Source organism: Rhineura floridana, chromosome 1, assembly GCF_030035675.1.
Source record: "Rhineura floridana isolate rRhiFlo1 chromosome 1, rRhiFlo1.hap2, whole genome shotgun sequence".
Lineage (NCBI taxonomy): Eukaryota > Metazoa > Chordata > Lepidosauria > Squamata > Rhineuridae > Rhineura > Rhineura floridana.
Genome location: NC_084480.1, coordinates 45876980 through 45893662, shown reverse-complemented (window position 1 = coordinate 45893662; position 16683 = coordinate 45876980). Strand labels below are relative to the sequence as shown.

At 40.0% G+C, this 16683-nt stretch overlaps 1 protein-coding gene and 1 pseudogene across 4 annotated transcripts in view; both read right to left on the bottom strand.

Annotated features, from left to right (window-relative positions):
- The window catches only part of AP3B1 (adaptor related protein complex 3 subunit beta 1), a 295297-nt gene that overhangs the window by 252657 nt on the left and 25957 nt on the right, over positions 1 to 16683 (bottom strand). Inside the window, exon 1 of one of the 4 annotated variants that reach the window (XM_061620131.1) lies at positions 10178 to 10461. The exons of 1 other annotated variant lie outside the window; for it this stretch is intronic. In XM_061620131.1, coding sequence (XP_061476115.1) covers positions 10178 to 10308 — 131 coding nt within the window. In that variant the 5' untranslated portion in view covers positions 10309 to 10461. Of the gene's footprint in view, positions 1 to 10177; positions 10462 to 16683 lie in introns of those variants that run through there. 2 more of the 4 variants (XM_061620141.1, XM_061620112.1) reach the window with 2 other exon arrangements.
- On the bottom strand, positions 1472 to 1590 carry LOC133375710 (5S ribosomal RNA; annotated as a pseudogene).

Below are 16683 nucleotides of genomic sequence, written 5' to 3'. Positions count from 1 at the left end.
ACTCTACCCTCAGGTGAACATGCCTTGCTATTCATCCCTGTGTTCCTGATATGGTTGTGCTGGTTCTGGCATTCAAAACATTTGTTAGAAGTAATGCATACTGAACAGTTCGATTATGTTCTTCAACTCTGCTTAATACAAAAAACTGGTATGGAGCACTCTTACTTTCCAATGGAATCCAACTCAATCAATTTTCTAATACTTCCACACCTATCCTCGAGGTAGCACAGCAGGAGTTGCAAATCTTCTGGAGTATGAGGACATATTTGGAATTCTGAGAGTATGCAATGGGCACCACCTGGTCTGAATGCTTCTTCCCTGCCCCCAGACAGAAAGCACACACCACTTTGCTTTTCCAAGGGGTCTGGATAAAAGTCCAATTCAGCAGAATTAAAAAAGTTCCTTTTGAATTTGCATGATTTTACACAGGGTCTCCCAAAAACAGTGTCACTGTACAGTAAAAATTGCAGACATTAACTTTGCTTTGATGACGGTGAGGTGAGGGGAACCATATAAAACATTATGCAATTTCAAGAGAATTCATTTTCATGTGTGAACCTTATCTCTGTTACTCCATTCACTGTCTGCTGACTCCTGTGGGATCCCACTTTCTTATCCCCGCCACTTCCCAGATAGCTCCCCTTTGTCACTTGGTTTTCTGTTCAGCTGTTCATATGCTGATCTGAGCCTTGAAAATCACACAGAACGAAAAGGAGAAGAGGGAAAGGATAAATGGAGAATAGTGTCATTCTTCAAAATTCTTCCTTCAGTTATGTACTTTTTTGGTGGGGAGATGATAATTACTCTCACCACCTCATGAGAAAGGGAGCATTGACTGGGGGAGTTCCAGGTCTTTTTGAGCACCAGAAGATCACATAGGCACCACTGCACCCAGGGGTGCCAACTGCCAACTCCAGAGGTAAGGCATGTAGTTTTTAGTTATATGAAAGATTAAAATAGATTGCATAGACCTGAAATACACACACACACACTTGTATTAATGCAAGAGCAGAATGTAAACTAACTTTTGTCACTATTCAGTACTAAAGATAGAAGACATCTCACCCTGACTTTAGCCCTCTTCAGGCATTTAGCCCGGATATCCATTTGCAAAAGTGTTCGGAAGAATGGGAGGTGTATACGTCAGCCCTCCTCTCAGTGTATCTGGGTACACAACATCCATTCCTGACCTTTGCATGTTTAATGTGAAGGTCTGAAGGGGATTTGTAAAACACAGTCGCCTGAAGGCATTTACAACTGGGAGCCATATTCATGACTGGGAATCCTGAAGAGGGCTCTAGAATTTCTCCAATTCTTCTTATAAACAAGCATCTTGATATTCAAGTACTTGTTGTTGTTATATGCCTTCAATTATGACTTATGGCAACCCTATGAATCTTTTTTATATATATATTCATAGGGTTTTCATAGTAAAAAGTATTCAGAGGTGGTTTACCATTGCCTTCCTCTAAGCCTACGGCACCCGGCATTCCCAATCGATCTCCCATCCAAGTACTAACCAGGCCTGACCCTACTTAGCTTCCAAGATCAGAAGAGATTGGGCGTGTTCAGAGTAGTATGACCATAGGCTATTCAAGTACTACAAATCTAAAAAGAGCTAAAAATAGAGTCAATACATTTATTTATTTATTTACTTATTTACTTACTTACTTACTTACTTACTTACTTACTTACTATCCCATAGCCAAAGCTCTCTGGGTGGTTTACAAAATTAAAAACATGGAACATTAAAACAAATATACAATTTTAAAACCATACAAAGTTTAAAAACCATGAAGCACAGATATCATGGTGGCATGATTGCTGCAAAAAAAAAAAGCTTCCATGGGATAGACCACTGTTCTTCAACTTTGGGTCCCCAGATGTTCTTGGACTATAATTCCCATCATCCCCAACCAGCTTAAGCCACTGGTCAAGGGATCATGGGAGTTGTAGTCCAACAACATCTGGGGACCCAAAGTTGAAGAACACTCAGATAGACAAAGTGAAACCTTCCAGATGATGTTGAATTGCAACTGCTATCATCCCTAATAATTGGCCATGCTAACTGGGGCTGATGGGAGTTGGAGTCCAACATCATCTGGAGGGAACCATGTTGACTACCCCTTAGGTTCCATGCACTGGACCTCATTTGTAGCAACATCTGAATATGGGTTGCCTGGATCATATATCAGAAAGTCACCCCAACACAACTTGTCCATGTGCACCAGCAGTGCTCACAAGTGCTTATTATATGACGCAACCAACTCTTGTAAAAATAAAATCCACACTTACCATCCCCATAACTAATTAAGTAGATTCAATTTTCAGAAGCAACAATACCACAGACACATCACATATCATAACTTGGCCTAGTATTCTGCCAATGTGACAAACCTAGAAGCTGGTCCAAATATACGCTTCTAAACCTTGACAGGACTAAATTAAATAGTTGTATTAATACAAAGAAAGAAGTGCAGCTAATCTTCTAAACAACAACAGGCAGCAATGTCTCATGTTGTTTCAAATCTCAGAAATGGACTACAAATGCAGAATATGTTCCATTTATCATAAAGATATGAACTTCTTCACAAAATCACATCCATGTAAGAAACTGATGTAGCATGTATTATACTGTTTGAAGCAGCATTAATTCTATTTGATACTGTATGCTTCTAGTCTAAATAAAATAATAGTCTTGACTGACAAAGGGAAATCTCTAATATATAAAAAGATCTGCCTTTATCCAAACCTCTGCTTCTACAATATCAGTGCCCCCAATCTCCTACCTCCTTCTCCACATTTAACTTCTAACAGAATAGTCATGCTACTAGTAACAACAACATGCTTTCAAGGTCTGCTTAAATCACATAACTTATTCTACTCATAACCTCTGAGGGATTTAGTCACAGAATTGGCTGGGTTTTGTCGTTGAACTAGATATTATATTGTGGTGTCGTTTTAAGAAAAAAACAGCAGAGTACTTGGATAAAAAATAGTCGTACACTATATAATGTAGTGGCTACATAAATAAAATATGCATGTCATTTTAAAGATGATTTTTATCATTTTGGATTGGGTTTGGATCAAGATGAAGGAGGTGTGAAAATTGGAGGAAGAAATATCAATAATTTAAGATATGCAGACAGTACCATACTACTAGCAGAAACTAGTAATGATCTGAAATGAATGCTGATGAAAGTTAGGAAAGTACAAAAGCAGGGCCATAGCTGAACGTCAAGAAGACTAAAGTAATGACAACAGAAGATGCATATAACTTTAAAGTTCACAGTGAGGACACTGAACATAATACCTTGGCACGATCATTAACCAAAATGGAGACAATAGTCAAGAAATTAGAAGGCAGCAAGGACTGAGGAGGGCAGCTACGAGAGAACTAGAAAAGGTCCTCAAATGCAAAGATGTATCACTGAACACCAAAGTCAGGATCATTCAGACCATGATATTTCCAATCTCTATGCACGGATATGAAAATTGGACAGTGAAAAAAGTGGATAAGAGAAAAATCAACTCATTTGAAATGTGGTGTTGGAGGAGAGTTTTGCGGATACCATGGACTGCGAAAAAGACAAATAATTGGGTGTTAGAACAAATTAAACCAGAACTATCATTAGAAGCTAAAATGATGAAAGTGAGGTTATCATACTTTGGACACATCATGAGAAGACATGATTCACTAGAAAAGACAATAATGCTGGGAAAAACAGCAGGGAGTAGAAAAAGAGGAAGGCCAAACAAGAGATGGGTTGATTCCATAAAGGAAGCCACAGACCTGAACTTACAATATCTGAACAGGGAGGTTCACAACAGATGCTATTGGAGGTTGCTGATTCATAGGGTCGGCATAAGTCGTAATCGACTTGAAGGCACATAACACACACACATACATTTTTAAAAAATTAATTCTGCTTAAATTTAAATTTAGCTTTACTCATTATGAAACCTCCAGTTCATGCTGGAAATTGTAGCGATCATTGCATGTTTTGTTTGTTGTTTCATTTGTAAACTATTTTATCAAAAACGAAACATGTAAGTATCACTATGACCTCCAGCATAAACCATATATCAAAAGCAGAATGATTAAAAAACTATTATAGTACTGTCAAAAGATGTTCAGGTTTGATCAACCTTATGAGAAATCCCACATAAAGGAGGAAGCTTTTCTAAATGGGTACTGACTGCCCACAGGTTACTGCTTGTATTAATTTACAATGCCCTTAATAACATCCGTCCAGGATATCTTAACGACCATCTGATCCCTTATATCCCTGCCCAATCACTTAAATCTTTGGGAAGTCTGTTAGTAGTCCCCCATGGCTCAGATGCATGGCTCTTATCTACCAGAAACTGTCCATTCAGCATTGTGGACACACTTCTTTGGGACTCCCTCCCAGCTAAAATTCAACAAGCCCACTCCTTAAATTTCAGTTACCTGACAAAGACCTTTCTTTTTTAGCAGGCATCTTAAGGTAGTTTTCCGTTCTTATGGTTAATTTTAATTTATTTTATCCACTTTATACCTTTTATAATTGTTATGCACACCACTCAGAAACTTTAATAATTAAGAGGTATATAAATACCTTACATAAATACATATGCATGCAGTGTTCCAATGAGATTAAGATATTAAGACAGCTGCGGCGGTTTCTGGACCGGGATAGCCTGACCACTGTTGTCCACGCTCTGGTAACCTCCAGGCTGGATTACTGTAATGTACTCTATGTGGGGCTGCCCTTGAGGTTGGTCCGGAAGCTGCAGCTGGTGCAAAATGCGGCGGCGAGACTGCTCATTGGGGCAGGGTATCTCCAACATGTCACCCCACTGCTGCTGAAAGAATTGCACTGACTGCCCATTTGCTACCGGGCCAAGTTCAAGGTTCTAGTTCTGGTGTACAAAGCCCTATACAGCTCGGGACCAGGATACCTGAAAGACCATATTACCCCTTATATACCCAGTCGATCACTGCAGATACCATCTTATCAGGAGGCTCGTTCTGCACAATATAGGAAATGGACCTTTAGTGTGGCGGCACCTACCCTGTGGAATTCCCTCCCCTTAAATATTAGGCAGGCAGCATCTCTGCTATCTTTTTGGCACCTTTTGAAGCCTTTCCCCTTTCAACCAGCCTTTTAAGTTGAGACCTATCCCAGTCTGCGTCTGCGTCTGTGTTAGAATTGCTTGTTAATATGTGTTTTTTAATTATGTTTTAACCCTTTTTAAAAATATGTTTTTAAAGCTTTTTAAAATGTTTTTAACGTTGTTTTGTTTTAATGTATTTTAAGGTCTGTTTTTATGATGTTTTAAAGTGTTTTTAGCGTTTCTGTTTGCTGCCCTGGGCTCCTGCTGGGAGGAAGGGCGGGATATAAATAAAATAATAAATAAAATAAATAAAATATGGATACAGGTTACCCAGGAAGCATCCGATGCATGAAAAGATTACAAATTCTGAACATTAAAAGTATCAATTCAGATAGCGGCCTAAACAAAAACATTTAGGCTGCAGTCCTCCCATTCTACTTATCTGAAAAACAGATAAATGAATTTGGCTTGAATAGAATTTATGATTAACTACTGTGCAGGACTTCAGCTAAAATAATTCAATGCTTTATAAGTTGAGAGTAATGCTGGGACGTCTGAATGAGATGGCCTACAGTAGATAAAGTAGTACAGGAAGCTATAATATGAGAGGACAGCAGTCTCATTAGGCATAGTCAATCAATTCCTTTTCATGATGATAAGCAATATAGGTGTCCTTCTAGAGCTTTTTGGCAACCTGAAATCCATTAGCAATAGTCCTCTGGGTCTTTATCAGCTTGAATGAAACACCTTACAGTACACTTTAAACAAATTTCATGTACTTTGAAAGTAAATTACCAATACTGTGCTAGCTATAATCAAATAATCTGAGTTTGAGCGATCCACAATCCAAAACTGTACATTTACTTTTTTTATTCCATTTCACATTATCATCTAAAATCATCTTGCATATGTGAGTATTAATATATTTTTTAAAGTAGCTAACATTGATAATCTTTTATATACATTCAAACAATTCAGAAGCAAATGTTTCACAGCAGCTCTTGGAAAATGTCAAACTGCAATTACACATTTTATTGGATATAAAGAAAGGAAGCATCTGGATTATGAAAAGCAAGAAATACAATTACATATTAGAACACTTCCCAATTTACAGAAAATAGTGAAATCTTATTTGGTAATTAAATGCCAACTTAAACAAGATTGCCAATACAGATTACGTAACAAATGAATTCTAAGACTACATGGAAGCCTCCTGCTGCAAAAGCTCTACAAGACCTTAGATCTCCCAACTCAAAATGGCATTTGATACCTTTCTATACAAACTTCTAATTCCATCTTCTTCAGCAAGCCATCAAACGTAGCAAACAGCAGCTGGGAATTGGTGAGAGATGAGGACCAGTACCATGGCTTGTTTGTTTGTTTGTTTGTTTATAAAGGACCACAGCGTGGAATGAAAAAGCTAGAAAACCCTCCCTCCTTGCTGCAGTCCCAATCCTGACTGGCTCCTCCCACACCTTCTATTTAAAGAATCACACAATGCTATTTAACATTAAGCATAGCTGGTCCCAAGACCTGCACCTAAGATCTTTGTCAACGTCACCTGCATCTTTGGATTCCTGCATTGAGCAGGGGGTTGGACTCGATGGCCTTGTAGGCCCCTTCCAACTCTACTATTCTATGATTCTATGAGAGCGAACTACCAAATTTCGCTTAGGAATTAAATTAATATAAAATCAGGAAGTAAATCAATGTAAAATTGTAATTATGTATTGGCGTTAAATATTTTACTGGGTTGGATGTTTTTAGTATTATGGCTCGTTTTGTTAGTAGTTACTTTAGCGTTATGTTTTTGTGTTTTGGCTTTTTCTTACTATCATATATACTTTGGGAGGGTTTAAAATAAACTAATAAGAACTCAGTCAATCAAAAGTTCAATCAATCAGTCAATCACACTGTTCATGCCTCTGAGTTGAGTTATTATGATACCTGTCAGGCCCTAGACAAAGTTAGGACAGTAAGGCTGCAAGCCAAGTACTGACCAGGGTTGTTTTCAGCTAAGTCCTACTCAGAAGAGACCCACTGAAATTAATGACCCTTATGGGTCTGCTCTGAGTAGGACTAGCACTGAATGCTATCCTATGTTTTAAAAATTATATCCTACTTTATTGACAAATTAATTCAAAATGGCTTGCAATGTCACAGAAGACTGAAAATAGGGTGTACCATTAACATCAGAGAGGCAAAATAGATAATGGCACAGAAACAAAATACTATAGGAGATAAGTCAGAGATCAGGTAAGTAATTAAAGTATTATGAACTAATTATTTTGAACTTCAGTTTTAAAATACATAAAAACATATCATATCTTCTTTTTTATGAATGAACAGCATTGTCTCTTAACTAGCAACCTCCTTTACATTACAACCATTACCATTCATTTCTGAACAATTCAAGAGTATGGATTACTCACTCCTCTGCACGCATGTGCACACACACAAGTATTATAGGAAGGATTTATCAAGCAATAACTAGCAAAATTAAATATTCTACATGTGGCAAGCAAGCAATAACTAGCAAAATTAAATATTCTACATGTGGCACTTATTTTTATAAGCATTACAGGAGGTACTAAGTGTTAATTTCCCTGGGAAACTACTAAAAGGAAAGGACATACAAAATGCACAGGAAGGCTTTGAAACGCTGTTACAGTGATACCTCAGGTAACAAATCCTCCAGGAAAGAAGCTTCTCTTAATAAAGTCTTTTTTGGGTGCGGGGGAGCGTGCACTTTGACACAGTCAGAATGTGGCTCCTTGTCTACTGGACTGCATCTGCTGCAGGCAGCTCTCTCAAGCATGGATGGAATGGCATTCCTTGCCAGGTGGCACAGGCACCTCCACAGTAAACAGTGTTTTGGGTGCCCAGGAAGCATTGTTTACTGCAGATGCATCTGGTCAAGTCTAGGGGAGGATAGCAGAGAGAGAAAGACAGGCCAAGCACAAAGTGGTGGTAGTGGCTGCACCTTGCCTAACCTGCTCAAGAATACATGGAGGAGATCTGTGCTCAGAGCTTTAGATTGCTATAGCAAAATGCTACATGATGAAAGAAAAAAGGCAAGGCAGCCATCCCTGGATGCCTTTAGAAGAATTCTTCAAGTGGTCTGTATGCAAGGCTTACTTGACCTGGTTGTTTCCTTTCAGACATGCATATTGTTAGTTTTGAGTAAAAAGTTTGCTAAAATATATTCAACTGCCTTTCTTTTTTGTGGTGGAGGAGCCTATCCCTATTCTTTCCATGTTATTCCTACCTCTGGTACCCAAGTTTCTGTTGAAAAGTAATGTCCAGGAATGCATCTACTTCATTAACTGAGGTATTATTGTATGATTTTCTATGAATATTAAGTCTTCTAAATAAAGGATCTCCAGTATACTTAATTTTAATTTTAACATTTGTTAAAATAATGGATGCTTATCATCAAACAACCATAAGATCATCAAGCAAGCATAAGACCCTATCCAAGACCTAATCAGAATGAAGCACCCTTTAATCCAATTTAACAGGAAAATGGCATATTATTACCTATATCCCAACTATAACCTTAAAATATGAAATGCTAGAAAAACTGACAAGCTGAAATGCCGAGAGAAAGAGTCCATGAGCAGGAAGGAGCAATAATATGAAAAACACACACATAAAGGTTAGGCCATCTTTCCAGGATGTGGTCAACACAACACTAAGAAGCAAAACTAAACCCCACCCCCAACATAACTTCCAGTGTCTCCCTGAGCCAAGCTTTCAGCGCCTCCAACAGCACAATAATATGCATGTTTACACAAAGTGAAATCCTACCTACTTCCCTGGACTTACTGTCTCTCGATTGCAGCCTTAACTGGGTAAACTGAAAAGAGGGGTCCGTGAGAATCTTATGTTGCTCTGAATAGGTCCTTCTCTTGATTAGATTAGATTAGATTAGATTTAATATTTATATCCTGCTTTTCTATTACAGAAATACTCAAAGCAGCTTACAATATAAAACAAAAACATAATATAAATACAGAATACGTAAAATACAAGATGCAATATAAAATATTAAAATTACATATTGAAAAAAATAACAATAACAATTATATTCCAAATGCTGTTTCTCTTGATATCTTTAGTGGAACAGAGGATCCAAGATTCCATTCCAGATCCACTACAACACTTCTTCAAAATGCTGTCTTCCCCCCTGTATCCAACCAAAGGCAGCCATCCAAGGCACTAGCCTTTAGAAAACTAAATCTTGAGACATTCCGTTGTATTACTTTCCTTGCACTTATATTATGTAAACAACTCTTCATAAGGATCAGGCAGATCAAGCAGCACCCTCGCTGCCCCGGGGTTACCCTAAGAGTAACCAATACTTGTTAATTATTTATTATTATTTTATTATTTTATTCAATTTCTAATTTTCAGGCTGCTCTCAGGCAGTGGTCTGAAGACACAGGAGGCCAGCAACCTATTGAACCTAAGCAGGATCATGTCTGGTCAGTGCCTGGATGGGAGACCTCCTGGGAACCATATCTAAGCGGTCTTGGGTTTCTATCATGAAAAGAAAGGCAGGGTTTAAATGTAATAAATAAATTATTATTATTCTCACATCAGTAGGAAGAATTTGGACATTAACTTTTTCCTTACTCCAAAATTCAGAGCCGAGGGAGAGGGGGAATCGCAGGTAGCCGTGTTGGTCAGTAAGGAACAAAAACCTAAATCTAAAAGTAATCATTCATAACTTTATTACGGTCAACTAAAACATCACACAAAGTGGAAAAACAACTTGCTCCCTACAAGGTGATACCCTACTAACGTTTGGGGCAGGTTTCAAATACCGTATTAGTAGCCTGAGGTTGTTAATAGGACTTGTATGGAGGTTGTTAATAGGACTTGTATGGGGAGGTTGTTAATAGGACTTGTATGGGGTGCTGGAAAAGTGGGGAGAGATCAACTGGCGGCTCAGCTTGTCCTCCTCGGCGGACAGAGCGCTTGTACTTCCTCAAAAGAAAGGAAGACCAGCTTCTGTCCGCCCAGAGCGCTGCCCAGTCGCGCCGCACCTCGCCTCCGGCCGCTCCTTACTCACTTCTTGGTGTCGCTACTGAAGAGCCCGAAGGCCGCCGGGACAGAAGAGGCTGTGGTGAGCGCCGCTTCCTGACCCACCTCAGGCTGCGCATCCCCGGCCTGCTCATTGTAACCGACATTGTTGGTAGACATATCTCCGTACCGTTACCGCTGCTGCTGCCTGCCTGGCCCACCCTCCCGCTTAGTTCCCTCGCAATCCGGTTCTTCCCCGGAAGCTCAAAGCAAGTGGCTGAGAAATGCTAGGTCACGTGATCGCCGAGAGGGCGGGGGAAGAGCGGACTCACGAACTTTCTGCAGCCTGCCTCCAGGAGCCAGTGTTGCTACGGGAACGCAGCCCTTCCCGTCCTGCACCACCGCTCAGAAGGCTCGGCCGGCAGTCACGAGAAAAACAAGCTCCTCCTGACAACTGCCCCAAGGCTTCCCACTCACGAGGATGCAGAGACGCCGTTGAGCGATGCCGTGTCATTTACTGAGCGGTTATTCGCGCGCACGTACTGGTCGCCACAGCCGAGTTACAAACCCAAGCTTTTCTACTCGGCTTTGGTGAAGCAGTGCATATGTCAGGGCCCGACGTCACGCACAGACCGTCCCACCCTGCCAAAATTCTGTCACGGTTTAGTGTGACCAAGCAATACAACCTCGCATGCAGCTATGCACAAAGGAATATATTTGATTCACAGTGGCTGCCTTTTGAGATCTATTGAACGAAATCAGAGGAATGGAGAATCTGCCTCGCTGGGACGACAGGGTCAGGATGACGCTGAAGTTGGTTCCCAGTTCCCAGCTCCTTATTTGCTTGAAAGTTTTGGGGGTCCCTGCGCTCCTCCAGGGTTTATTTTCCTTTAGGAAGAAGGTCAGCAGAGACTGCGGTGTCTTTATGAAATATGGTTTATTTATTTACACACATTCCAAGCTGAGCTCAAGATGGAGGGGTTCAATGCGTCATCAGTCCAATATCCAGCTTTTCCATCTGGGTTGCAGGAGGCACCCCAAAGCCTCTCTGCCTGCCTTCCAGTTCCCAGCAATTCTCTGGACACAACTCAAACTACAAGCCTCTGCTGGGCTCCGGGAGAGAGGTGATGCTCTCCTGAAGAGTTTCAATGACAAGAGGGTCTCCCTGGCCCATTCACCATTGCTAGGCAACTGATCAGCCCATTATCTTACCTGGCCAATTTATTTGGTTAACAAAAGACTCATTTGACCAGCAGAGAGTTCCTCATTCTAAGGCATAGGATTCTGAATCAGAAGCTGGAAAGGGGACCCACAGGAATCATACATCCCAACCTCCATGCTCATAACATTATTTTAAGATCTGTTTTTATGATGTTTTAAAGTGTTTTTAGCGCTTTGTTTGCCACCCTGGGCTCCTGCTAGGAGGAAGGGCAGGATACAATTAAATAATAAATCAATAAATAAGAATAACAATACATTTATGCAATCAAAATCATCAGGCTCCTGATATCATAACTACATAATGATGTCATAAAATGATAAAAACATAAGTAACTGGGGATGCCCATCGCAAAATCTGCTCTGAGCCAGGACAAATCATACACCCCAGGAAAGGGGAGGATGTCCTCTATGAGATGCCAGTGTACCCCATCCAGCCAGAGCTTCTGCTGGGCACCGGGCACACACGAGGGCATCTATGCAAAACCAAAGCAGAGAAAAACATACAGGAAAAATAAGTAACTGGGGCTGCCCACCCCAAACACTGCTCTGGGCCAGGACAAATCATATACCCTAGGAAAGAGGAGGGTATCCTCTACAAGATGCCAGTGTGTCCCACCTGGCCCAGTGCTTCTGCTGGACGCAGGGCACGGATGGGGGCATCTACACAAAACCAAAGCAGACAAAACTTACAGGAAAAAATAACTGGGGGTGCCCACCCCAAAATCTGCTCTGGGCCAGGACAAATCATATACCCTAGGAAAGGGGAGGATGTCCTCAATGAGGTGCCAGTGCGTCCCGCCTGGCCCAGAGGTTCTGCTAGGCGCAGGGAGTTGATGAGGGCATCTATACAAAACCAAAGCAGACAAAACAGGAAAAAAGAAGTAACTGGGGGTGCCCACCCCAAAATCTGCTCTGGGCCAGGATAAATTATATACCCCAGGAAAGGGGAGGGTGTCCTCTAAGAGATGCCACTGCATCCAGCCTGGCCTAGAGCTTCTACTGGGCACAGGGCATGGAGGAGGGCATCTACGCAAAACCAAAACAGATAAAAACAGGAAGGGAAAAATAAGTAACTGGGGGTGCCTGCCCCAAAATCTGCCCTGAGCCAGGACAAATCATATATCCCAGGAAAAGGGAGGGTGTCCTCTACAATATGCCACTGTGTTGCACCTGGCCCAGAGCTTCTGCTGGGTGCAGGGCACAGATGAGGGCATCTACGCAAAACCAAAGCAGACAAAAACATACAGGAAAAAATAAGTAACTGAGGGTGCACACCCCAAAATCTGCTCTGGGCTAGAGCAAACCATACACCCCAGGATAGTGGAGGGTGTCCTCTATGAGATGACAGTGTGTCCTTCCTGGCCCAGAGCTTCTGCTGGGCGCTTGGGCATGGAGGAGAACATGTATGCAACATCAAAATAGACAAAAACACACAGAAAAAAATAAGTGACTGGGGGTGCCCATCCCAAAATCTGCTCTGGGCCAGGACAAATCATACACCCCAGGAAAGGGGAGGGTGTCCTATACGAGATGCCAGTGCATCCTGCCTGGCCCAGAGCTGCTGCTGGGTGCAGATGAGGGCATCTACACAAAACCAAAATGGACAAAAACACGCAGGAAAAGATAAGTAACTGGGCCAGGACAAATCATATACCCCAGGAAAAAAGACAGTATACTCTATGAGATGCATGTCTTTCCCAGCTAAAATAATGAAAAGTAAATGGGGGAAAAGATGTAATTTGAGGTGACCACTCCAAAATCTTCTGTGGGCTATGAAAAATCGATACTGTGTAGAGTTAGGTGTGTCTAAGTCCATTGATTTCCATGTGTTTAGGGGTGTCTAACTCTACGTGGGATTGGGCTGTCAGTCTGTTGTCACGTCTAGTCCTCTGAGCCCTTGAGAAAATGTCAATGCACAAAAGGTACATAGGTCAAGAGTTTGACAGCAGCACAGATTTGTAATTGGCCTTACTTGTTTATTACGCAGTGCAATTATAATGTGAATTGCCTCTTGTGGAATTCTTACTGATAAGGAAATTATGTAGAAGATTTTACTGCATTAATAAATTAATAAATAATAAAGTAGCATAATTAATTTGTTTAAGAATAGACAATTAAAAAGAAAACAATAGAAATGTCAACAGAACAACAAAATATGTCATCTTTTATGGGTATTTGCCTTGGAAATAGACTGAGGCATTGTTGGCATGCTTGAAGAATCCATAATAACTAGACATTTTCTCACTGTGGGTTTCATGTTTATTCTTTCTGTCTTGATTCAGCCTCGACCTAGTTCACATAATTCAAATCAGAAGTGTCATCATACGTGGCCTAGATCACATAACCCAAATAAAAAGTGTCATCATATATTTACAACAGGGAGGAAAGTTTAGCTCTGCCTGAGCCAGGTTTAGACAATAACCTCTACTTGCTGAAATAGCATCATGATGCTATATAAATAACTTTAATGCATATAAATAACTTTAATTCATTTTTAAAATGGAAATCAGATACAACGTTTACTTGGTGACCACAGGCTACTCATTATCTTTCAGCCTAATCTGCCCCTCAGAGTGAAAACAACAGAGGGGGACCATGACCACCCCAAAGAAGAAGGGCACACTTAAAATGTAGACGAAATAATAATGTACAACCATAGTGTGAAATCAGTTACATATCGAGACATAGTATGAAGAAATATTTATATAAGCAAGAATGTCCAAGATGTTTATTATTTACACAACATGTAAAGATATTTATAGTGCAATCCTATGCATGTGTACTCAGAAGCAAGTCCCAATGTATTCAGTGGGGCTTACTCAAACAGGGAAGCATGCATAGGACTGCAGTTCGTTATAAGGAACTTCACTTACCCAAAATTCAGAATCATACCACTATAAGCTGTTTTGCAATCCTGTACATATTTACTCAGAAGCAAGTCCCAATGTATTCAAATCTCCTGCACAGAGAAAGTACTCTTGATGCTGCTCAAAGTTATAAATTTACTGAATTCCTGATGTGCAGACAAGCAGGAAAAATAAACTGTTTTTAGAACTTGCAATGAGGTTTAGCTGTTGCCTGGAGGTCAACAAATCCCTTGTCACTTACTGGCTAAAAAACTGAAAGGGTGTGGGTTAGAGCAGCCAGTACTAACAGAAGTTGTGGCAGGGGGCTGACATTTTGGTGTATATCTCTTGAACCAGACCACCTAGAAACTTTATTTTTTAAAAAAATGAAAGCAAACAGTCCAGAGATTGGGGTGACTCACCTGGAGACTCAGAGAGGACCCCCAAAAACTGGAGTTTCTGGGCAAACACCAGAGACCTGGCAACCCTACTCTCAAAGGATTACTTGAATGGTGTTGTAGGCCCCACTGAACTGTAGGCCTATATTATCATATTCAGCATACATGCAAAATGGCTCCTGCTGCAAGCTCTCTTCCCTGAACTCCAACACTCCCTCCTCAACTATCACAGGTTTTGCTTTAATTTTTAATTTTTTTTGGTAGCCGTTCCTATCTTTTGGTCAGTATTCTTTATTTTTATGAAGAAAAGTTATACACAAAACATATCCAGTTTACGGATATATTTTATTATTCTTTATATAGTGCTTAAAGTATTTGAAGTGTTAACTGCTCAGTAACATTGCCTCAAAATAAAGCTGTGTTTCACTGATTTTTATCTAGCGCAAATTACATCAAAGTGGAAATTAAAAAAGAAACATACTTCAAAGCTAATTGAAGAAAGATCATTTTTGCAGTTAGTACTCAAACAACCTGTGGAACCTTGAAAAAAAGTTTGCTTTTTGACTTCCGGGAAGGGTGACTTCGCCTGTGCCTGCTTTTTGAGACGAGCTCTCATCTCAGAAGAAGCTTTTTCAGTTTAAAATCAGTCAGAACGTTCTTTTTGACTGGTAAAGATTTTCTCCCGGGCAGGGAGAAACGTAGAGATTAACCACAAAGCCTGTTTTTGTTGGGAGGACTGGATTTCATTAATTTATGAGAGAAAGTTCAGCCAGCAAGCCGGACGGACTTCCATCAAGCTCTAACTGATTAAGCAACACGTTTATCTTTTCTTCAAAGAAAAACGGACTTTAACAGGCAAGCATCCTTCTTTCTATTTTTTTTCACTTGGTTTAAATTGTTGCAGCAAAAAGAGATTTGTCAATGAATCAGCTATAAAGAACTTTTGGGTGAGTTATAACTCTTCTCTTTTATTCACGAAATTGAGGAAAGAAATTGAAAAAGCTTATCTTTGTTTTTATTGCAAAAAGCTGGCCTGGAAGTGCATTCTAAAGATACTAACGGAAGAGGGATTTCTATTTCGAGGAGGGAAAAAAATAAATAAATTTGAGTTATGCATTTTGGAGTATTATATGTCCGGGACTATTTTCTTTTTGGTCTATTTCATTTTGACGAATCTGCTTGTTCACGACGCCACTAACTGTTTTGATGCTGGGAACTAAATTTGTTTTGTATTCCTGAACATATAAGAGATAAGGCAGGCTGTACAGTTTACACTCTGATGTCAGTAAGCCTGGAATATTAACCCAATTGTGGCTGAAATAATTTTTGTTTTCATGGTTTTAAGAATGGCAACCAGGAAAGTGGCTGAGACCGTGGAAGAAATTATGTTTCAGAAAATAATGCATGAGATTGAGATAACGAAACAAACCCTGAGACAGGGTAGACAGGAGATGAAAATTGAACTTAGCAAAATGACGCAGGAGCTTAAAGAAATAGGGGATTCTGTGAAAGAGGAGATTGTTGAGATTAGAGATGAGAAAAGAAAAATTAAAGGGAAGATACAAGCCTTGGAGATTGGAACAAATGTGGAATTGGAAAAAGATCTGGAGTTTACGGATATTAGAAATAAAGTTTACTGTCTGGAACTCAACGTTGTCTCTGAAGAAATTAATGAAGATATTAGTGATAAAGTTATCAATGTCTTGGATAACTTTCTGGACTGGAATGATGTGATGGAGCTTGACATAGAAAAAATCTATGGAATTAACTACAGATATGTGACAATGGAAAAATTCTCAAGAGATGAGCCAGTGCATTTTGTAAAAAAGAAGAACAGAGATATGACTTTACAACAATATTTCAGCAACATATTCAGAATTGATGGCAAGGAAATATTTCTGATAAAGGAAATTCCCATCAGACTCTTATTATATGACTATGGCTATGACAGCAAGATTATCATGGGGTACTGATAATGGAAGAATGGATACTGAAACTATTGGACTTAACAGGACTATTGAAGATGGAAGATGGAATTAATATTGATAATGGAAGAATGGTTATTGAAATTATTGGACCTAACAGATTTG